At 42.7% G+C, this 23,766-nt stretch overlaps 1 protein-coding gene across 1 annotated transcript; it reads left to right on the forward strand.

The window, feature by feature from the left end:
• The first annotated feature begins 98 nt into the window (after window positions 1-98).
• On the forward strand, window positions 99-23,438 carry npr3 (natriuretic peptide receptor 3). Its single transcript, XM_028458641.1, has 8 exons — window positions 99-922; window positions 5,573-5,695; window positions 15,355-15,530; window positions 18,962-19,097; window positions 19,829-19,923; window positions 19,994-20,111; window positions 20,190-20,274; window positions 22,923-23,438. Exons 1-8 carry the CDS (start codon window positions 268-270, stop codon window positions 23,026-23,028), a joined length of 1,494 nt encoding a protein of 497 aa, XP_028314442.1. The 5' UTR covers window positions 99-267; the 3' UTR covers window positions 23,029-23,438.
• The last annotated feature ends 328 nt before the right edge of the window (window positions 23,439-23,766 follow it).

The raw sequence follows: 23,766 nt of genomic DNA on the forward strand, positions 1-23,766 counted from the left end.
ATGGATCACATCAATTTGCTGTGCGTGTGTGTGTGTGTGTGTGTGTGTGTGTGTGGGTGGCGAAGCGGCTCACTGAGCACGTGTCGCTTTAAGGAGGAGGTGCGCGGCGCCCCCGATGACGCACGAGACACCCTGAAAAAGGTGTGCGAGCGCTCCGGGCCGGAGGCTGTCAGCTGCCGGCGCTTCAGTCCGAGCGTGCACTGAGCGTATGCGTGCGCGGAGGGCTCAGCGGACCTGCGTGAAGACAGCCCGGGAACCAGCGGCAGCATGGCGCGTGCGCCCACCTTGTGCGTCCTGCTGCTGAGTGCTCTGAGCCCGGTGCTTACCGTCACAGAGGACGTGAACGTGCTCGTGTTCGTGCCCCTAAACGACTCGTTCCTCTTCTCCTACGCCCGCGTGGCCCCCGCGCTCCGTTACGCACAGGAGCGGCTGCGCGCGGACGGCTCTCCGTTCTCCGGGCTGCGCTTCCACGTGCACTTCGGGGACTCGGACTGCGTGAACGCGGCGCTCTTCTCGCTGGTGGAGCGCTCGTGCGCTCACCGGCCGGACCTGATCCTCGGACCCGTGTGCGAGTACGAGGCGGCAGCGGTAGTGCGGCTCGCGTCCCACTGGGGGGTCCCGGTCATCTCCGCTGGCGCGCTGGCCACGGGCTTCGGGGCCAAGGACGGGGAGTACTCCCAGCTGACCCGCATCGCCCCGTCCTACGTGAAGATGGCCCAGACGTTCACGGCCATGTTCGCGCACTTCAGCTGGAGGAGCGCGCTGCTCGTGTTCGAGGACGACAAGCACGAGCGCAACTGCTTCTTCACGTTGGAGGGCGTTTATCACCTGATGGGGGAGCACAGCATCAGGACCGTGTCCGTGTCCACCGAGGAGCCGCTGAACGTGGACGAGCTGCTGCAGAACATCTACGACACTGAGGGTACAGCGCGCGCACACACGCACTCAGGTTCAGGTTCGGCTCCGGGGGTCTTTGGTCCCTCACATCAGTCCAGAGGTTACTTTAGTAAAAGTACTGTTACTAGATAGGAATTGTACTCAAGAACAAGTACAAGTAAGTCACAAATAAAATACGTACGAGTAAAAGTAGCTCAATTAAAAATTATAGTTACTTTCACCCCCCACGTTTTTTGTTTTTGTTTTTTGTTTTTTGTAGTAAATCTTGCCACGTTTCCCTTACATACAGTAAACATATCATGGAAGAGACCAAATCTTGCACAAATCCTAATTTATTTTCCACAAAGGCATCTGTATAAAATAAAAGGTTTTTCAAAATGTACAGTTCTTTTCAGAATAAAATAACACAAATTAATTCAATTCAAAATAAAGAATTATCAGGCTCTTAGTAAAGCCACATTTATGAACTCTGAAACAGAAAATAACCCTAATTCGCTGTTTTGGTGCCGTGCATTACGTTTAATCTGATTTGTCGGCTGTGATGTGATGCATTTGATTGTCTGGTTATTTAATTTTTTTGTAGTTTCACAATGTTGTTCATTTTAAAACAAATAATAATTTACTCGGTATTGGTTGGGTGTAGAAATGTAACAAATGACTTCATTTTTATTAAAACGTATAATTCCTGATTTAGAACCCATAAAAGAAAGTAACAGGAGTACTTAATACATAATCTGTTACTTTCACCTCTGTGATCAGGTCAGTGTGAGATTGAGATCAAACTCAAAGCCAAACATTACAATCTGTCCCACAGGACAAAACACGACTCATTCAAAGATATCTCAGTCCCTCCGTTTTATATTCACTCAGACTCTGCAGCTCATATCACGTGATGACACTCATTTTTATCCTCAAACGCTCCAAATAACTCAATTCTTTTTCCAAAATCTTGCATATTTTTTAAAAATATTCCACAAAATCTCCCCAAATTGAACTAAATTTGGTCACAAAAGTAAATAAATGAAAGTGAAGCTGCTGCAGGGACTGATACCTGTCAGTTATTGTTGGATTGTGTCATTTCTAAGTCAAATTCAAAGTCAGGCACATTAATGTTGAATTAGCTCATTTTAATCATTTTTGGCTCGTGAACTACAAAGAGTTGATGATGATAATAATAATAATAATAATAATAATGCTAATAATAATAAGAGTTGGACAGTCTGAGCTTGTCTCAGTTCATCGTAATGACTGACACACACACACACACCTAATTATTTAATTCATTTAAAGAGATTGAAGTAATTATTGAACTTGTTAAATCAATAAGATTATTCTGTTTATTTATTTATTAAAACTGTTAAAGTATTTGTTTTTTAAGACGGCGTGGAAGATATTTCCTTTATTTATTACCTCATTAATAAATGAATGAATGAATAAAAACAGAATGAGGAGGAAGATGCTGAACTCTGAGAACTCAGACCAACTGGTGTTACGGTCAAAATGGGGATGGTGCTAATTTGTGACTGTAATCTAAAATGTTTCTTGTGTGAGGATTGAGTGGTTCCCATTATTTTTGACCAGTTGTAACCAGTTGAAGTGATGCACCAACAGGTGCATCTGAAGTCAGTCATCAGTTAACATGGACACCAGCTCCTGCTGCACAGCGCTGTCTTCTGCCAGTCACACTGATGAGTGTAATCTGATTACAAAGGCACAGCCTCAGGCTCATAGGAGCGATAACGATGATGATGGTCAGATGGTGTTCAGGTTCACTGTCAGGTCGTATCTGGATCACAAATGTATTCAGGTAAAAATAATAAAACCTTATTATTGGTTTTATTTAAATCCTTTAAACGAACATGAGCTCATTTAGGAGTAGAATTTACGGAGTTTGTTTGACTGACTTTAAAAAAAAGAAGCATTTACTGTAAATCACACATTTTAAACTCAAGGCCTGGAGCCCAAATCCGGCCCTTTAGAGCATCCAATTCGTCTCAGAGCAGAAAGCAAAAAAGTCTGAAAAACATGAACCATTGTGTAAATTACCAACTAATTCAGTTGTAGATATCTCCAAAATAATACACAAAGTAAATGAAACTCCAAAATATTAGCAGGGCTCTCATTTGCCCCATGCTTACATCACGTGATGGAAGTCATTTTTAATCTGAAATTGTTGAAAGAACTCTCAATTTTTCCTAAATTCAGCAATTGTCTTCAAATTATTCCATAAAATTTTACCAAATTACATAAAAATTGGTCACAAAATCAGTTAAATTGAAAATGAAGATTGTGCAGTGACTGATATCTGTCTCTTATTGGTTTGATATTATCAGTGCCGTATATATTTTATCATTTATTTATACGTGGAAGTACAAATTAGAGTACAGTAATGATTAAATTACTCATTTTCCACCTAAAATCTGCAGCTCACTTGAGATCAAACTGCACCGTCTTTGGCCACTGAACCATATGAGTTTGATAGCCCTGGTTAAAATAGTTGAGGACTGTTGTTTTTTTAAGTGAAGGTTTGTCTTCATCCTCCTCCTCAGCATTTCACTAACACTGTTGCTATGGAGACAGAGACACAACAATCACTGAGGTTTAAAAGCGTTGAGATTTGGTGTTGGATGCTGGAACTGTACAGATCTACTCAGAGGAGGTGAAGATCAGAGGACGGCGGTGGAAACACTGTTACATACAAACATGCACAGATGCACACATGACGATGGTGATGACTAGGGCTGCACTGAATGCAATCTTCTGGCCGATCACCGATTTTTAAAATGCCTGACCTGCTGATCCCGATATTTTACAGCATACACCTTGAATGTTCCAATCTTATTTTAAACATTGAACAATACCCGTGAAACAATACAAACTTGTTGTTTTAACTGCACATGAGGTAGTTATTTAAAATATAAATAAAAAGTTTAGAGCATTGCTGTCCAAAATACTTAATTATGATAGTTCCTTTAGTCTTTCGTTTTAAACATTTCAAAAACAAACAAAACTTGTCCAACATGTTTCACTGCAGACCTGTTTGGAGCTCCTTGCCAAAAAATAAAGTGCACAGTCAGCAGTATTTTGGTTTTTGAGGTAGATGATAAAATAATCTAAAGAACAAACTAACAAAACCTCTTAAACCACAAATAAAATGTCCTGCATTTTAGGTTTTCTTGTAGCACAAAAACAACAAATGTCCAAATGCAGCAGCTTTGTGGATATTTAAATATAAAAATATTAAAGTCAACGTGTAATGAGTAAAATGAACATTTCTCAGGTAAGTTGTCCTCAGACTTATTTCAGTCACTCGTGCATTGGTGAAATGTTTTTCTTCTTGTCTAAGGCCATGAACTTCATTTTCTTCCTAGTAGCTTTGCTCTTTTCAGTGCTCATAAGTGCTAACAGCGGCCTGTGACTAGCTCTTAGCTACCGCAAAGCATTTACCATTAGCTTGATTGCTAGCTTCAAATGCTGCATACTCAGCATTGCGAGTTTGCAAAATTGCGATCCTTTCTGTAAAGTGACCTTCCTTCAAGCGACGCAACTTGTGTGATTCCAGCAGCTCCATTGCGCGATCTGAGTCACTGGAAGTCACTCAAAGATGAAAATTTGGAACTTTTCAAGTGACTTTGAGTGAGGCTGTGTCGCGACATCCAATCGGCAACAAGTTCCTCCTTACGTCACTCCCTGGTTGTCACTGTCTTTAGAGCCGGAGGTTGCACTGAGAGGGGTTTACACTTCTTCAACTTACTGGGGCCAAAATTAAAGTGGCATACTCCTTGAATAAGCCTTTTAAATTCTAAGTATATTTTGAGTGAACTCATCCTTTAGTAACTCCGTAAGCTGATCCTTTAAACCGTAAGTACAAATGGTGCTGTCTATTAGGGATCGACCGATATGGGTTTTTTAGGGCCGATACCGATTTTTTTTTTTTTCCATTAGCCTTAGCCGATGACCGATTCGGGCTGCCGATTTTCTTGAGCCGATATTTGGAGCCAAAAAGAAACACACACACACACCAAACCTCCGGACAGCTGCTCGTTAACTAGAAGTGCGACACAACACGTGGACCCACGGAACAGCTAAGTTAAACAGTGAAAAGATCCTTTGAAAGTTTAAAACCTGCTGTTGGGATTGAAGAACTTGCTTCACGCTCTGCTCGTGGGGGGAGGGGCTCTGCTCTCTGTCTGCAGCAACACAGAGCCCTGGAGCAGCCGCTCTGTTAATAAATTGGATCGCGCATCAGCCAATGCCAATACACGTAAAACACGCAAAAATCGGCCAATTAAATCGGCCTCACATGTGTTCCTGTGAGTGAGTGTGGAGCTAAGAGCTATAAACTAATCACAACATGTGGGACTGGTGGTGAGTAATAAGTGAGTCCTTAACGTTGTTAGCTTAGCTCACATGTTTGGTTAGCTTAGCATGTAGCCACTAGTCCTACAGTGGTGCAGGATGTAGCAGTGCTGGCTGAGGTCAAAGGATAAATAGATATGTTAAAACTGTTCCTCAGATCAATAAAAAACTAATGCAGTACCCCTCAGCTCTAACGCACAGATAAAAAAAAGTTTAAAATAAAGACTGAGATTCAGTTTTAGTGGGGATGGAGAAGCTGGATTTCAACCTCTGACCTGATATTTGACAGTTGGATGTTCCATTTGTTTTCTTGCAGTGGTCATCATGTGCATGGCGGCTGATAAAATCAGAGAGGTGATGCTGGCCGCGCACAGACGTCAACTGACCAACGGAGGTTGCATGTTCTTCAATGTGGAGCTCTTCAACGCCTCATCGTACGGTGAGCCAATCGCCATCGGCGGCTTGACGCCGCTCTGTTTTTAAAGGGATCTTCCACTGTTTTCACAAATGGAGACTAAAACATTTGAAATGTCCTTATTAGAAGATTAATGCCTAACAAAATGCATTATTTTGCACCATATTAATTTTTAATAACTTTCAAAATTGCGACTACCCTGTGCACCGCCATGTTGATTAGCCCCTTTTATTCCATTGAGTCCTATATGAGTTTAAGCATTCAGGATCATTTAGCTGCTTTTTCAGTCAAAATGACATCTTGTGCTGCTTTGGGTTGCTCTAAATATCAGTAAAACTTAAAAAAATGATGTAAACCTCTTGTTTACTAAGAGATGATCAATTAAAATCGTGATCCAAAAAAAAATCTGTGGCCACAGGTGGCGACAATTCCCACTCTGCTGTCTCATAGACGCCATTAAGGAGAGAAGAAGAGCTCCCTGTGCATGGAAATAAAGGCAACCAGGATTCACTGCTGCTCATTAGAATCAGCAATGAATCCACTGCTGCTAAGTAGCAAGCTAGCTAGCTATAGCAAGCTAACTAGCAGGTTAATGGACACTGTGGATATGGTAATGATATGACTGTGCCATTGTTTCAAAACAGCGGAGAGGATAAAGCTAACTTGCTACCAACCGGTGCTATCAAAGCTAAGGTGGATTCTCTTGCCGTTGATAAGCCAACAGGTGCGAATCCTCCCTGGAATACACTGGGAGCTAAGCCTAAGAAAAAGTAATATCCACATCAAAGGCTAACGGGCCGAGGAAAGGGCCCTACTATCAGTAATGAGACGGACTGGCCTGCACTCTCTTCTCAGACTGCAGCCTCAACGACAACTCCATTGTCTGCCCAGGCACAAAAGTGGACATCTGTTAAAGGCAGGAGTATCACCAAATCACAAACCCAGTTTCATGTAGAGCTGGATAATCGATTTGCCCCACTGCTAAATGACCTAGGATCTTGCTCTAATAAGGTCAACACACAACCTTCTGGAACTGCAAGGACTGAAAGGGCTTCAGGAAAACAAAAGCGACATGGTGGGCCAAAGCAACAACCTCACACACTGATATTGGGGGATGTTTCTGTTAAAGATGCTCAGAAGATGTTCAGCAACAACGTGAAAGTGATCTGCTTACCTAATGACACAGTATCAGACCTGGCTGACAAAATCTTGCATATTGTGGCAGATTACCCACATTTGAAGAATGTTGTGATTCATTTTGGATTAAATAATTTAGCCGAGGAGGAGTCTGAGGTGTTAAAGCAGGATTTCACCCATCTGCTAAAAACTGTGAGCTGTTTGCAGCCTAAAGTGTGCATTAGAAATCGACCGATACGGATTTTTGCGGCCGATGCCGATACCAATTTTTTTTCCATCAGCCTTAGCTGATGACCGATACGGACCACCGATTTCCTTGAGCCGATATTTGGAGCCGATACTACTTTTGCTCCCTCAAATTTACATCATAAAAATTACACAATGATGATAACAAATGATGAGAGTCTCAATTTAAAAAAAAAAAGGAACATTTATTGAAATTAACAAAGGTGAGGTAGAACGACACCAAGTAAAACGTATTTAACCTCCAAGGGCGAGCCCCCGGGCCAAGCCCCTGCGGGGGCAACCCCCCACCCCAGCCCACAAACCGGCCACAGCCCAGCAGGACTGCACAGCCCCAGCCGGTGCAAGGACAGCAGCCCAGGCCCCGCCCCCCCACCAGACAGTGCAAGTCACGGGGCAATGCCCCAAACCGGCGCACGAGCGACCGGCGGCCACCACCGCGTGAAGGAAACAGCCCAGCGGCACACATCCAGTCCCAGCCAAATGGTACAAGTCTCAATTTTTTAAAAAAGGAACATTTATTAAAATGAACAAAGGTGAGGTAGAATGACACCAAGAAAAAATATTTAACAAATAATAAAAACAGGTGACGTAGAACAAGAACAAGAACAAACTCTCCTCAGCGCAACACTGAGTAAGAAGCAGAGAGGGAGAGAGAAAGAGAAACACACACACACACACACACCACCAAACCTCCAGCCAGCTGTTCGTTAAATACAACTGCGACACAACACATAACCACGAAACAACGTCAGCTAAGTTAAACAGTTAAAAGCCTATGCGTATCTGCACCGAAACTGCTCCGCTGCGTGACTTCAGCGCATTCTGCCGTCAAGCAATCCCCACCGCCTCCGGTTTTGCTGCGCACCTGTGTCATTGAGCGATACTGTAGGGATGGGAATCGAAAACCGGTTCTTTCTGAGAATCGGTTCCCAGTCATCCAGCTCCTAAGAATCGTTTGTTTGCTTGCCTGTCGATTCCACTTATCAGTTCTTCTTACGTCGCAAATACGTAATGATAAACTCCTCCGGGTCCTGTATATTGGGATTATGCTAGCACCAAGTGAAGCTCCATATAGTTGTAAGCTTTCCACAGCAAAGAATTTCACCCGCAGCTGTGCTGTCCTGTGTGCTGTGTTTGTAGCGTCTTTTTTGCTACGCTACTCACTTCCGGATTCTATACACCAGGGGTGCTCACACTTTTTCAGCATGCAAGCTACTTATGAAATTACCAAGTCACAATGATCTACCCCAGATCTACCCACCTCAAAAATGCAAAACATATATTTCACATGTATTTATTTTCACATATATTGAGGATTCTTTACATGTACAATGTATGTTGATGTACCTTGCATAACCGCATGAGCTAATTTTGCACAACACAACATAATTAACTATGAACATTTTTTGTAATTACCCGAGTTTACTTTGATGACTTGCACTGAACTGAATCAGCGAGGGATGCATAGTCCGGACAGTAGCTGCTGACAGCCAGCCTCAAGCACACTTCCAAATGTTCATCAGTCATGGTGGAACGGTACTTGGACTTAATGATCTTCATGTGGGAAAAGGCTGACTCACATAAATAAGTGGAGCCGAATAATGCAGTCAAGGAGGTAGCACATTTCCTCATGTTGGGGTACTTTACCTCTGTGAGTAAGTTCCAGAACTGTCCATGAGCTCTTGACTTCAGCTCAATGTCGGCTTGTAGAGTCAAAATCTCATCTTCCACTCCAGAAGAGTTCCGGTCAAACAGTGTTGCAATTTTTGATGTGAGTGAATCAACATCAGCATCTTCCCGAAAAGGATAGCACATGAATGTAGCGACTGGCTCGAGCAAAGAAAAGTCTTGAAAGCCTTTGTCAAACTCTGACAGACAATTGTCAATCTGCTCCGTGTAGCGTGCACTGTCAAGTTGCACGCAGGCCTTCCCTTGCATCTCCAGCTCTGACGCCAGGTTCTGGAAATTTGCCACATCCATGATCTCTTTTATGTTGAGCATTTTAGCGCATAACGCTTGTTGGTGGATTATACAATGGTAATTCAGGAAGTCTGGGAAAGCATCGTCCTGCCTGCACTTGGCAATAAATCCATTCACGCGGCCAACCATTGCGAATGCTACATCCGTGGTGATAGACACCAATTTGTACACTGGGAGCTGAGTTTTCTCAATAAAGTTTTTAAATGACTGAAATATGTCCTCTCCTCGCGTGCGTTCTTTCATGGGAAGTACTGTTAATAGCTCCTCTTTTGCAGTGATATCACTAAACACCATACAAATAAAAATGCACATCTCGGCTGTGTTACTCATGTCAGTAGATTCGTCCAACTGCAGTAAGAAACACGATCTCCGATGTCCTTCCACATTTGCTGGGTTACATCCTTAGCCATGGCTTCACAGCGCCGTGTATCTGTACTTCTTGACAGCTGCAGAGCTTTGATGGAAGATAATATTTCTGCCTTATTTTTAAAGTCTCGAAACAATGAGTCAGCTGCTTCAACGAATGCCTCTTTTACCATCTCTCCATCTTGGAAGGACTTCATGTTATTAACGATGACGTGACTCACCCGGAACGATGCTTCGGTGGCAACTTTTGCTTTTGAAGTATGTTGTATGAAAAATGACTGCTGTCCGGACAGCTGGGATTTTAGTTCATTCACCTTTCTTTTTCTCAGCTCGCTTTTTGGCGGGAAGTCGGTGTCGTATTTTCCATGAACAGTCCGGAAATGCCGCTCCACATTTCCTTTCTTTGGTATTGCGATGGCAGACCGGCAGATGAGGCAAACGCACTTAGAAAATGACATCGTGAAAAAAAAGTCCACCTCCCATTCCGTATGAAAGTGATACGTTTTTGTCTTCTTACTTGGTCCAGCAACCCCGCTCATTTTTGATGAATATAGGCTTTCTTTAGCTTAAAATTGGAGGTAACTTGCTGACTAGCTTGTTAGCTTTGCTGCACTTAGCGCTGTTTGCACATGCGCGATGACCTGAAGGTCAGGAAAATTCAGTAGTCATCTGATTGGCTGCCCTACATGTCAATCAAGTGACGGGATGGCTGATAGGCTGACCTTTAGGTCACCACGCATGCGCAAACAACGGCGCTAAGTGCAGCAAAGCTAACAAGCTAGTCAGCGAGTTAGCTCCAATTTTAAGCCCTCGCTTTTTTGACAGGATGGATGATAGGCTGACATCAGCCGCTGACGTCTGTTTTTTTGATGTCATGCGATCTACCAACACTACCTTTGCGATCGACTGGTAGATCGTGATCGACGTAGTGAGCACCCCTGCTGTACACTCTCACGCAAAAGTTGCTTCTTGCACCGACTTTTCTGCCAAAAACAACTAACTTCCATAAGAACTCACATCTCATCGGCAGTTTATGTCCTTATAACAAGTAATCAGACACGGGAGAGGGACTCGTACTGATCGTTATCTTTATTTTGTTCCTTCACATGATCACACACAGGGCTAATGACGTCACGTAACAACCAGGGAAAAATGTGTCATATGTTGTATTATAATAGTAATAATTCATCAATTTTATATAGCAATCCACAATCTGGTGGAATAAAAGACAAGAAAAGACAAAGATAAGATAATTAAGAATTAAAGCAAACAAATCCATTTGTATTATTTCATTCCCTCACCCAATGAGAATTGATAGGAGAATTGATAAGGAATTGATTAGGAATTGAATCGATAAACAGTGTCGATGATGCAATCGTAATAGCTAAATTCTTATCAATTCCCATCCCTATACATATGTGTGATTCAACCATGGATAAATGCAATATTTATATGTGAAATACAATTTTAAAAGTGCTTGGATCGGGCCAACCATGGTATCAACGGAAAGGTCTGGTCCCCTCGAATCCGAATTTGTGCTTGGTTTTTGGGTAGAGTCAGAGTCAGGACAGGTTTTACTCCCCTGAGTTCGAATATGTGCTCGGTTTTTGGATAGAGTTCGAAATGGGTCTGTTGGAGATTCCTATTTAGATGCCTGAACAAAACCACCCGAACACAAATAAACACAACATAATAATTGCAAAAAATTAAAATTGACCATTAGAATCAAATGATACGACCAGTTTAATATGCTAGTTACAGATAGCATTTTGGGTTCATTATTTTTTAATGTTTGACCAAAGCATTTCATGTAATTCAAATAAAGTTAGCATGAATAAAAAGCGTGAAAGTGGAAGTAAAATCTGTTTTTTTTTTTTTGTTTTTACACTTTAGGCGGAGGTCAGGGATCTTGGACTTGAAAAGGTTGGAGACCACTGCTGTAGACCAACAATTTTGTTGCACAGATTGCAAAGATGGGTTGGACTAAATTAATAAGTAATGCAATGGTTTAAATCCTCCTTGGAGGAGCGAAGTTATTTTAGAAACATTGTAAACTCTGACAGATTACCAATGTCCTGTGGGGTTCCTCAGGGATCTGTTCTTGGACCCTTTCTGTTTAGCATTTCTATGCTTCCTTTAGGACAAATTTTACAGAACTGTAAGGTTGATTATCAGAGCTACGCAGATGGCACACAACTATATCTATCACTGAACCCGATGACTATGGTCCCATTGAGGTGTTGTGTGCTTAGAAAAAGTAAACTGCTGGATGAGTGAAAACTTCCTTCAACTAAATCATGAAAAGATGGAGGTGATTGTTTTTGGTAATAAGTAAAAGAGGACTGCTGTCAGCGAGTATCTTTTGTCTTGATCTTTAAAAGCTAAAGACCATGTTAAAAACCTTGGTGTTCTGATTGACTCAGATCTTACATTCAGCAGTCAGATCAAATCTATCACAAAAACAGCCTTCTACCACCTAAAGAACATATCCAAGTTTTAATGACTCAGAAAGATCAGGAGAAACTGGTCCATGCTTTTATCTCCAGCAGACTGAACTGTTGCACTGGTCTTCTGACAGGAATCCCCCAAAAGAGCATCAAACATCTACAGCTGATTCAGAACGCTGCAGCTCGGGTCTTAACCAGAACAAAGAGGTCAGAACACATTACTCCAGTTTTAAAGTCTTTACACTGGCTCCCAGTCAGCCTCAGAATAGACTTTAAAGTTCTGCTGCTGGTGTATAAATCTGTGAATGGGTTTGGTCCAGAACACATCAGTGAGATGTTAGTCAGGTATGAACCCAGCAGGTTTCTCAGGTCTATGGACACAGGTCAGATAGTGGAGCCCAGAGCTCACAGTAAACATAGTGATGCTGCATTTAGTTGCTATGCTGCAAAGAAGTGGAACAAACTGCCAACAGAGCTGAACTCAGCATCCAATGTCAAAGTTAAAGGCACTCTTTTTCTCTACTGTGTAAGAAACAGCAGAGTGGGAACTGTTGCCCCCTGTGGCCACAGACTTTTTTGGGTCACGGTTTTAATTTATCATCTCTTAGTGAACAAGAGGTTTACATAATTTTTTTTTAAGTTTTACTGATTTTTAGAGCAACCCAAAGCAGCACAAGTTGTTATTTTGACTGAAAAAGCTGCTAAATGATCCTGAATGCTTAACACTAGAAGTCCCACAGAGGTGTCAAATGAACTTTTTACCTATAAAACCCAGAGAGGTGTCATTTGACCCAAAGAGAACACAAAAATTATTTATTTTTAATGACAGTGTGGTGTGAGAAATGTGCAAAAGAACAACTGTGATTTGTTTTCAATGGTTTTTATTTGTGTAAAAAAAAAACAAACGAAATAAATAAAAATAACGATAATAACAAAGCAACTGTGCACATATTTAGAAGAATCTCCTTCATCCTCTTATTGAGACTCGTGACATACTTGGCACTGCCACGGTATCTCTCTCCTACATTTGCCACATGTGTATTTGTGGCAATGAACACATCGCACAGTTGCGCGATTGCTCTTGCAGCAATGGTTGATCTGACACTTAGCCCTTTTCCCAGGGCCAGGTGTAGGCGGTTGTTGTTGGCGCAGTTGCTCTTTGAGTGCCTTCTTTTCACTCACATGAGAGTTAGCCAACTCTCTTGCTAGCTGAACCAGGAAGTCCACCCGTCTCTCCAGCACCCCGGTGCATGCTTGATAAAGCAGATGTGCAAAAGAGTGCCGCCATGTCGATCATGTTGTAGAACACGGCGACTGGCCATCGCCGTGTTCCTGTGCGCACACTGTACTCCCGCACCATCTGGTCCATCACATCCACTCCGCACTTTGTGGTGTTGTATTGGGTGATGGTGTTTGGCTTCCTTTTGATGGTTTCCTCAGTCTCAACCACGCTGTGCATGCTGCTGAGAATGTAGACGGTCTTTTTTTCGTTTGGGCGCATACACCGTCAGCGTGGCACCAGTGGTGGAAAACACCTAAAAAAGAAGAAATTGTTGTTATTATAGCGGTTTTAAACACAATGACACACTCAGAGGTGTTGATGGAATAAAAAAGACCAACAACATACCTGAGTGGTGAATTCCTTGCGGTCCATCTTTCTAGTTGACTGAGGAATTTCCCGGCGAATCTTGTTGACTGTCCCGAGGATGGTGGTTTTCCGGCTGAGCAGTCGTCGTGCAAGTGTCAGTGATGTAAAGAAATTGTCCGTGGTGACCGTCCTGCCTTTGTCCATAAATGGTTCCATCAGCTTCATCACCACACTCTCAGAAAGTCTCTCCTCACTGGGACGACTGGGGTCCTTTCCAAGATATGGGAGGACATTGCAGATGTACTTTGTTTTCAAATCACAAGCCACCCAAAACTTTATGCCAAATTTGTCGGGTTTTGTTGCAATGTACTGCAGGAAACAGCAGCGAGTCTTCGATGGGAAAAGCTGTTCATCAATTGTGATGTGTCGACCAGGGTTGTAGCATGTGATGCAGTTGGTAACAAACGATCCCCACACATCCGAAATTGCAGCAAACTTATCTGTCTGCACTCGCTCACTGCGCGTAAACATGTCATCAAATCGTAGGTGACGCATGATGTCTTGGAAACGGTTTCGTGACATAATTCCAGTGATAAGTGGGTTTCCCAGGCATGCTGACCAGCTGTCACGCAGAGATGGAACCTTGGTCACCCCCCTCAAAATAATAACAGAAATAAATGCCAATAGTTCATGGAGGATCATGAACCAGTCCGTCTGCTCCGTTTGCCGTGCATGCTGAATAGTCCATTCTTGAATGGGACGGAGCATGCCAACAGTAATGAAACAGAGGAAGCTCTGAAGGCGACTCCTGATTCTTCTTCTGGCCTTTGCTGTTGGCTCTCCATCTGCAGCGTACGGTTCCATTGGAGTGAAACGGAGAATTGTACCCACATGTTCTTCATGCCACACTGTGCCCTCTTTCGCCGTCTCTGTGGGCTCACTCTCCAACCGAGCTCTCTTTTCCAGATGAGGAGCAGTCTCGTCATCTGCAATGTGAACAAATTCAAATTATTCTTTTCTTCGGTTTTAAATAAAAATAAAGTCAGGAAATGAAAATAGGATGTTTGGGAAATCTAACCTCAAGACAGCTCAGAGTCCGAATCCGAATTTGGCTGAAGGTTTATGTCCTCCCCATCTGAGTCACAAGGGTTTGCATTGTTCAGGATCAATTCCAACGCTTCTTGAGTGGTAAATCTTCTCTGCATTTTGAGTAGAATAAGTGTGGAGTGTCAGCAGGTGGAAGCAGCCAGCTATTTATTCCCCACAGCACAAAAGGCTGCATGACAACATGGTATTCCAGGGGTGTCCAATTCCGGTCCTCGAGGGCCACTAATCAGCACACCTTATTCAAATGATCATCCAGCTCTGCAGAAGCCTGATAATCATTTGAATCAGGTGTGTTGGAAGAGGTGACTCTGTTTCTTTCAATGTTTGTAGTCTGTGTTTGTTCTCCCCCAGCATCAAGCAGAACGAGTTAATAAACGGGGCATTGTGACTTTAGCTTCCAGGGCACTTCCCCCTAACATTCCAGACTTCCATTGTTAGAGTCAGGCTCTCCCCCCTGCTGATTTCTCAGGTGATTCATTTACAAATGAATAGATGCAAATTGTAGCCATCAGAGTCGTCAGTTTGGTCCTAGAGTTCATTTGACCCTGCTCTGGGACTTCTGGGGGGATATAGAAATCCCTGGGACTTCTAGTGTTAAACACCGACAGATGACCGATAGTCATTTCAACATGGCTGCGTACAGGGTAAAGTAGCCCCGGTTTAAAAAGTTAAAAAAACAAATATGGTGCAAAATAATGCATTTTAATTAAGCATGGATCTTCTATTAAGGACATTTCAAAGTTTTCAGGTCACATTTGTAAAAACAGTGAAGGATCCCTTTAAGTCCGTCTGACCAACATGTGTTCTCTCAGGTAATGGCTCGTGGAGGAGAGGAGATGAACACGACGACGAGGCTCGTCAGGCCTTCGCTGCTCTGAACACGGTGACACTGCTGAGGACCGTCAAACCCGAGTTTCAGAGTTTCTCCATCGAGATGACCAAGTCCGTCCAGCAGAGTAGACTGTACGACTGCCAGGACTGTGGGAACGTACGTTCAACCTCAGTGATCATGTTTGAGTTCCCTGGGTGTACAGAACCAGATGGTAGTGGTTTAGTTGGTGATCGGCTGTCAGGAATTGAGGAAGAGGAAAACCACATGACACTCTGAGGTGGAAAAGTAGCTAACCTGAGGTGTATCACTTCAACTGGTCATCCTCATAAGTGGTGACTCTTTAATGCTACCACTCAGTGTTTACATGATTCTGAACCTACGAAAGTGTATTAGGGCCACATGAAAATAAGAAGAAATTTGAGAATTAAAATTTTAAAGTTGTAATATTTTGAGAATAGAGTTGTAATTTTATGAGAATAAAGCCATATCTTAAAAACTGGTAGTGATACAGCGCTCAGAATTCCCTGTTGAAGTGAACGCAACTAGGAAGTCAGTGTCCCGTCTATAGACACGCCCACTCATGAATATAAGTAGGCCGCAAATCAGCCTGTTTGTGTAGAGTTGCTCAGAAAGTGACTTTTCAGAGGCTAAGACTCTGGAAAACAGGCGAATTTGGGGGAAATAAACCTATGTTTTTGGGGTTTTTAGAACAAGTGGAGATGGGTGAAAATTAGCATGATATAGGACCGTTAAAGTCCTTAAACTGATAACAGTGTAGTGACGATGGGCCAAAAGGTGCAGTATTTCACCATGTGTGAAACATTATCTCACTAAATGTTCCACATTCTCCATAACACTAGTGACCACAACACACGCAACATTCTGTTTGGATTTAAATTTTATTCTCATAAAATTACCACTTTTTTATTCTCAAAATATTACAAATTTAATCTCTAAATATTATGACTTTATTCTCATGATATTGTGATTTTATTAAGATACAGCTTTGTTTTCTTAAAATACAACTTTATTTTTGAAGTATTATAACTTTATTCTTGTAATGCCCAGGTCTTGATTTTATTGTGTCCATAATATGCCATCGTATGAACAACTTGTTCATCACAACACAATAAGAAGACACTGCATTCACTCGCAGTTTCTACATCATCAGTCACAAGATTACACCATCACTTGTTGAACTGTAACCTTTCCTGATTTTCTGTCTTCACAAAGGTTCACTGTGTAAAAGGGACTTGTTTAACTATGGAATCAGAGCAGTATCAAAATGAACTCTTGCAGGGGTTTTCACGAATGCACATGCTTTGTTTCGCAGTTGTATTTCAAATTCACAAATGCACGTGATCTGTTTTGCAAACATATATATTATTCAAACTTGTAATATAAATTATGAAATGCACATGCTCTACTTCACAAATATTATTTTGAGGCACACTTGTAATATAAATCCATGGATAATGCGAACTGCTGAATGTGCATTTACAAACTGCTTCTGTGCTGTGAAACCTCTGCACATTTGTGAAAGAAATCTGTGGTGATTTGCCTTGACGTTGCGAGTCAACAAACGTCACCATTGGCTGACAAAACTGATTGACAGATTAATCAGCCAATCAGGTGTGTTTGCTTTCAGCCAATCATCTGGATTCTTACATTTTCTCCACACTTTTAAACCAATTGCAGAGCTACTGATGTGTGCGCATGCACAGTGTTCAAACAACAACAAGACACGCTAGACTACGATGGCGGACAGAAGAGACAGCATGGAGAGACTTACGTCACATTGACGACATGCCACCGGCGTAAGTCCTGACGCTGAACCTTAAACCAGGCTTAAGGTAAAGTTAGAAAGATATTCACAGATTAGGCTGTTCCGGACCAACCGATAACTTGTTGCAATCACAGCAAGGTGGACTGCAAGCTACAACCGGATTTTCCTCAAAACGAGCCATCCTCCGCGCTTCGGAACTTATATTGGCCTCTACGCGGAGCCGACTGTGGCTGGAATGCGCAATGACCATCTGCAAATTGCAACACCGGAAAAAAATACAAAAAAAACCCCAATAACTTCACACAGGAGAGTGGTAGTGTCATCACGCATATATGTGTGCTGTCATACATAGTATGATTATACTTTAGTTTCAATAAATGTGCTTTCATGTATTTTTGGTGATTTTTATTATTACATTAAGTACTAACATAATGCAATTACTGTATTATAGCATGTTGTATTGTCAAACTCAGAGCACACGTAAATATCTTTCTAACTTTACCTAAGGCCTGGTTTAACGTTCAGTGTCAGGACCTACGCCGGTGGCATGCCGTCAAGGTGACATGGAGGTTGGCCCTTTTACTTCTGCGTAGAGGGAACGCCTCGCTATGCGATTGGCCGCCCTGCCGCTAGGGGGTTGTGGCTGTGTGTTATAAATGATATAAACATAAGTAACTCGTAAACAAAGTATAAAAGTGTATCGAGCGGACTTTCAATGGCTCCGATCAACAGTCACGCCGGGGTTGAGGGGGCCTTGACCCCTCCGTAGAGCGGAGAGGGAGCAGTGAGGTAACCTGGTCCACGGTCCCGGGGAGTTGGGAGCGGGACAGCGCTGTAAAGATCGCTTTAAACATAACGTCATGTCTACTCCTCTGGCAGACTCCACAGCATGTTGGTCATTGTTTACTGTTAATGAAACACACAAATACACTGTAGGTACAGAGTCAAGGTAGAGTAGCGATAATTACAGTAAATACACACCTTTTGTCTGTGGTTGACTCCTTTTGGCGGTGCTTCACGTGCTGCGGCCATGAAAGGAAATAATAAAACTCTGGCACTTCAAGTCCATCTCGGTTCTCTCTGTGACTCAGTCCACTGTCAAAACAACTCTTGTATTGCTAAGTCTCTCCATGCTGTCTTCTGTCTGCCATTGTAGACTAGCGCGTCTTGTTCTTATTTGAACATCAGTAGCTCTGCAATTGGTTTAAAAGTGTGGAGAAAATGTATGAAGCCATATGATTGGCTGAAAGCAAACACACCTGATTGGCCGATGAATCTGTCAATCAGTTTTATTAGCAAATGGTGACGTTTGTTGACCCGCGACGTCAGGGCAGTCTCAAAATTCACCACAGATTTCTCTCACAAATGCACAGAGGTTTCACAGCACAGAAGCAGTTTGTAAATGCACATTCAGCAATTCGCATTATCCGTGAATTTATATTACAAGTGTGCCTCAAAATAATATTACTGAAGTAGAGCATGTGCATTTCATAATTTATATTACAAGTTTGTATAAAATATATATTTGCGAAAAACAGATCGTGTGCATTTGTGAATTTGAAATACAACGGCAAAAACAAAGCATGTGCATTTGTGAAAGCCCCTGCAAGAGTTCATTCATTATGATACTGTTCTGATTCCATATTTAACACCTTTATAAAAAATGTGTAAAAACCAAAGTAATTGAGGAATGAAGAATTGACAATAATAAAACATATCAGTAATGAATAAACACTGAATAACTACTAACAGTGAGGGAAACATTTCTAACTGGTCCAACTCTTGATACTCCTCTTCTCAGGTCAACGTGTTCGTGGAAGGCTTCCATGACGCCATGCTGCTGTACGCCATCGCCCTGCACGAAGCCATGAAGAACGGATACAGCAAGAGCAACGGCACTGAGGTCACAGCACGCATGTGGAACAGGACCTTTGAAGGTTCGACCCCCTCGGACACACACGTTCACTCAAGAATACCAGTACAAATCAGTATAAACAATACAAACAACCAGTACAAACCAGTACGAACCAGGACAAAGCAGTATACACCAGTACGAACTACTATAAACGAGTACAAACCAGTCAAACCATTATAAAACAAAACAAACCACTGTAACCAGTACAAACCACTGTAACCAGTACAAACCAGTATAAACCACTACAAACCACTATGAACCAGTACAACCATTATTAACCAATATAACCTGTATAACCAGAATAAATCAGTATTAAACTGTAAAGACAACTATAACTAGTATAACCTATTATTAACAAGTACAAGCCAGTATATCCTATATAATCAGTATAAACCAACCAGTACAGCTAGTATAACTAGTATTATCCGGTATAACCAGTATAACCGATATTAGCCGGTATAAACCTGTATGAAGCAGTATAACCAGTACAAATCAGCATAACCATAAACCAGCATAAACCAGTATAGAAGTCGTGTCAAACTGATGACACGTGCGTTAACTGATCACCAGCTGACTCTCGTACTCAGTCACAAGTTAACACGATCACCAGCTGGTTGGAAACAGTGTTTTGTCATTACAAACTAGTCAGTACTCAACGGCAGGCCGAATGTGGACCAATAAGATGTCTGATTAGAGGACATAGTTGAACTGAAGTTGCAATGTGTCTTTGTCTACTTCTTCATTGGTGGACAGGAATCGCCGGTCAGGTCTCCGTGGACGTCAATGGCGACAGAGAGGGAGACTTCTCTCTGATGTCCATGACGGACAGAGAGGCGGGAACCTACGAGGTGAGGACCTTTAGGGGGACTGGTCCGACAGGACCTTAGGCTGCAGAATGACACACCTACTCCTTTTCAGGTGGTGGCCAATTATTTTGGCGTAAACGGGTCACTGCAGCTGCTGCCGGCCTTTGACCCTGAGCACTTCACCCTGAGAGAACGGCACAAGACCAGAGCGGACACGCCAAATAAATCATGTACTTACTTCCTGTAGCCGATAAAATAAAAGCCCAGAAAGAGAAGGAGGCGTTACTCATGATCTCTGCTTACTTCAGGTGGACTGGGAGTGTCGGCCATCACGGGAGTCGTAGTGGGAGCCATACTGGGAGTCCTGATGCTCATAGCTTCCTACTTCTTCAGGTGATTGTAACGTCCATCACTTTGTAACAAGGGCTGTACATTGCCATTAATCTGACGATTTGATTCCCGATTTATATGTCACGATATGATGTATCCCAATACTAAAAAATACGATATACACTGCGATATATCACAATATCGATAATTACAAATTTCACCTTTACAATTACAAAATGGTATCAAATACAATTTATTTCCTTTTTTTTAACTTGTGAGAACAAGTAAATGGTAACTAACTGTAATATAAGTACAAATATCAAAAACATACGGTATGTTTATTAAACTGTCAAATTACTAAGGGTGTAAGAGAGAATTGATTAAAAAAAGTTTAACTGGCGCTGGGGGTGGCTACTCTTGGGGGCGGCGATTGCGTCCTGGGTGGCGGGGTGTTGCGGTGGGTTGCTCTGCCGGCCGGTCTGGGCACCTTGGCCTGGTCCACTGGGGTGCGCCTTTGCTGAAGGTGCCGCTGGCACGGTGGGCCGGGCCGCCCCCTCCCCCCCTCACCGGGGGCTCACTTGGGGGACCGCAGGGGCCGGCTTGTGTAGCTTCGGGGGGAGGGAAGGGTGAGTTGTAGGGCCTCGCCCTTGGTGCCCTCGGCGACTATGGGCGTGGTCGGACGCTGCTCTTGGTGCTGCTTCCTTTCCGGGTCCTTCTGGCCTGGAGTCTGGTCCCTGCTGGCTCTGGGCTCGCCGGCGGGCGCCCGCTGTCTGCTCTGGCCATCTGCTGGGCGTGGGCCTTGGCTCCGCTGCTGGGGTCTCGGGCGGGGGGCTCTCTGGGCCCTCCCCTCGGGGGTTGGGTGCTTGGGTGTGGTTGGGGGGGGGGTCGGGGTGGGATGCTGGCGGGGGGCCTTGGGGTTGGTGGTTGGGGTCGGTGGCGGGATGCGCTGGGTGCTCGGCTGCTTGGGGCTTCCTCGGAGGTGTGTGTGGGGGGCGGTGGCTGCCTCTCAGCCTGGGATCTTGGGGCGTCTGGGGGGTTGCTCGGCCGTGGGGGGTGGCCTGGGGCTCCCTGGCCCCAACTCTTTCTGCTGGCCTGGCTGCATCTGCGGGCCCGGGGCAGTTCCTGGGTTTGCAGTAGCGTTTTTTTGCACACATACTGGTATATCCTCCCTATAATAAAAGCTTTTTTACCCTTCCTTAGGGAGGGCTGGTGATGGTCACAATTAAGCAATAAAATAAATCAATTTATTTTATTGCAATAACAAAACATGCATTGCTGTCTCATAATGATTGCACTTCTTGTAGTGTTGACCTTTGACAGCATGTGCAGACAGAGAAAAAAAAAAAAGTTTAACTTTTGCTTCTACAACAAATTCTAATTGTGGGTAAGTTATATCTATAAAAGTGCACAGTATGTTTTCTGAAAATAAAGTGCAATCAACTTAAATCTAAAATTCAGGCGTGTGGTAGTTTAACAAGGTCTGGTGTTGTTCACTGACACTAGTGACCGGGAGTTTACGTGCTATGTATATGTTAGCACAATTAAATAGTTTTTTCATTAAAAAACTAAAACAATTGATTTGGTCAACAATTTTTTCTTACACCCCTATATGTAACCGTTCGTCCTCCTTTGGTGGAACACAAGTAAAAACAAAGTAAAGAATAATGGTTATTTGTGTAAGAAATCACTGAAGGAGGAAAGTAACACAGTACCACAGCCTCCCTGTTGGGGGAAGCGTTATGCATGTAAAACACACTGAGATTATAAACAATAAACCAGGTTAGCATAACTTCTATTCTTAGTACAGATACAGGAAAACAATATTGGAAACATTAAGTTTAGATACGTTCCCACGGATTAATCTGTTTTTAACTCGTTTCCCTTCAAAGTAAATGTACATTTGTCCACATATGGAGCTTTTTCAAGGGTGTGGTACAAATTAATTACTATGTTTTCGTATTTCAGCTTTGCTTGTTGATAATTCTGACTGTTCGTTACCACAGCAACTAGCAATGCTAACAGAAGGCGGTCTAGAGTTACAGTGGTCGCCACCTAAACCACAACTGTACCAGTTTTACATGTTTGGCTAGCTTAGCACATAATGACCAATCCACATGTTTGGTTAGCTTAGAAAATAGCAACCAGTTCCACGTGTTTGGTTAGCTTAGCACATAACAACCAATCTACATGTTTGGTTAGCTTAGCACATAATGACCAGTCCCACATGTTTGGTTAGCTTAGCTCATAGCAGCCAGTCCCACATGTTTGGGTCACCTAGCACATAGCAAACAGTCCCACATATTTGGTTAGCTTGTGGGACTGTTTGCACGTAGCTACCAGTCCCATATGTTTGGTTAGCTTGGCATGTAGCAACCAGTCCCACATGTTTGGTTAGCTTAGCACATAGCGACCACTCCCATATGTTGGGGTTAGCTCAGCATTTACCGACCAGTCCCACATGTTTAGGTTAGCTTAGCATGTAGCAACAAGTCCCAAATGTTTGGGTTAGCTTAATATTTAGCTGCACTGGCTAAGCAGGATCAAAGAGAAAAGGGGCGTGGCTTCACTTAATAATTGCCACTGTATAATCGGTCCAATAAAAATAACTAGGACATGTGCAGTTATTTTGCGATATTTTATCCGATGTTGTAGTTGGTCCGTACACAGATGCTAATGCTGTAGTTTTTTTCACAATCTTTTATCCCTTTCAGGAAAAATTACCGTATCACCATTGAGCGCCGCACATCTGGCGAGGACTCTGGAAAACACCGTCAGCTACGAGAAGATTCCATCAGATCCAACTTCTCGGCAGCGTAATGCTTCCTGGAAGATCATGTGACCGTAACCAAAGACTTTGTTCTGGTTCCAAACCAGACCTTTGTGTTCTAGTTCTTCAGTGTTTTACTTATCACCACTCAGGACAGCTGGAGCACGCCGCGGGAGCAACACACAGCTTTAGCTTCAGTGTAAGATTACCATTGCAGCAGTGACGTGTGGTCAGGAGAAGAAAAAGAAAAAAACTATTGATAAATTAAATGCTGACATTTATCACAGATTTATTTATTTTACACATTATTTCCACAATTAATAAAGTTTTGTTTTAACAATGGATATTTTTGTCTTATGAACATTGTTTTATTGCAATTTCTTCTAACCAATGTTTTGTCACAAAAAGGATTTTGTAAATGAAATAAAATAAAATAAAATAAAAAACTAAACCAATGGAATGACGAATAAGTGCTTTTAAAAAGTCAGATCCCAGTTGCACGCCACTACTCTCTACAAACAAAGCTAAAGCTAACTGAATAACAGTTAGATGATCTCAACCGATGGGTTGGGGACCCCAAAAGGATGCTTCTCTGACTCATTTTAAAGAAAAGCACAGGATTTCAAAAAGCCTGTGCTTTTATTTTGAAGAGGACATGTTTTTTGAGGCATGACGTATTTGTTTTAACAGTAGGTGGTGCAATTTGTTACATTTATGACAACAAACTGGTTTGTCTGTGAGCTACTGATGCTAAGCTACTGATGTTTTATGGTTTTTATACATGCACC

The sequence above is a fragment of the Gouania willdenowi genome, chromosome 9, assembly GCF_900634775.1.
Source record: "Gouania willdenowi chromosome 9, fGouWil2.1, whole genome shotgun sequence".
NCBI classification, from domain to species: domain Eukaryota; kingdom Metazoa; phylum Chordata; class Actinopteri; order Blenniiformes; family Gobiesocidae; genus Gouania; species Gouania willdenowi.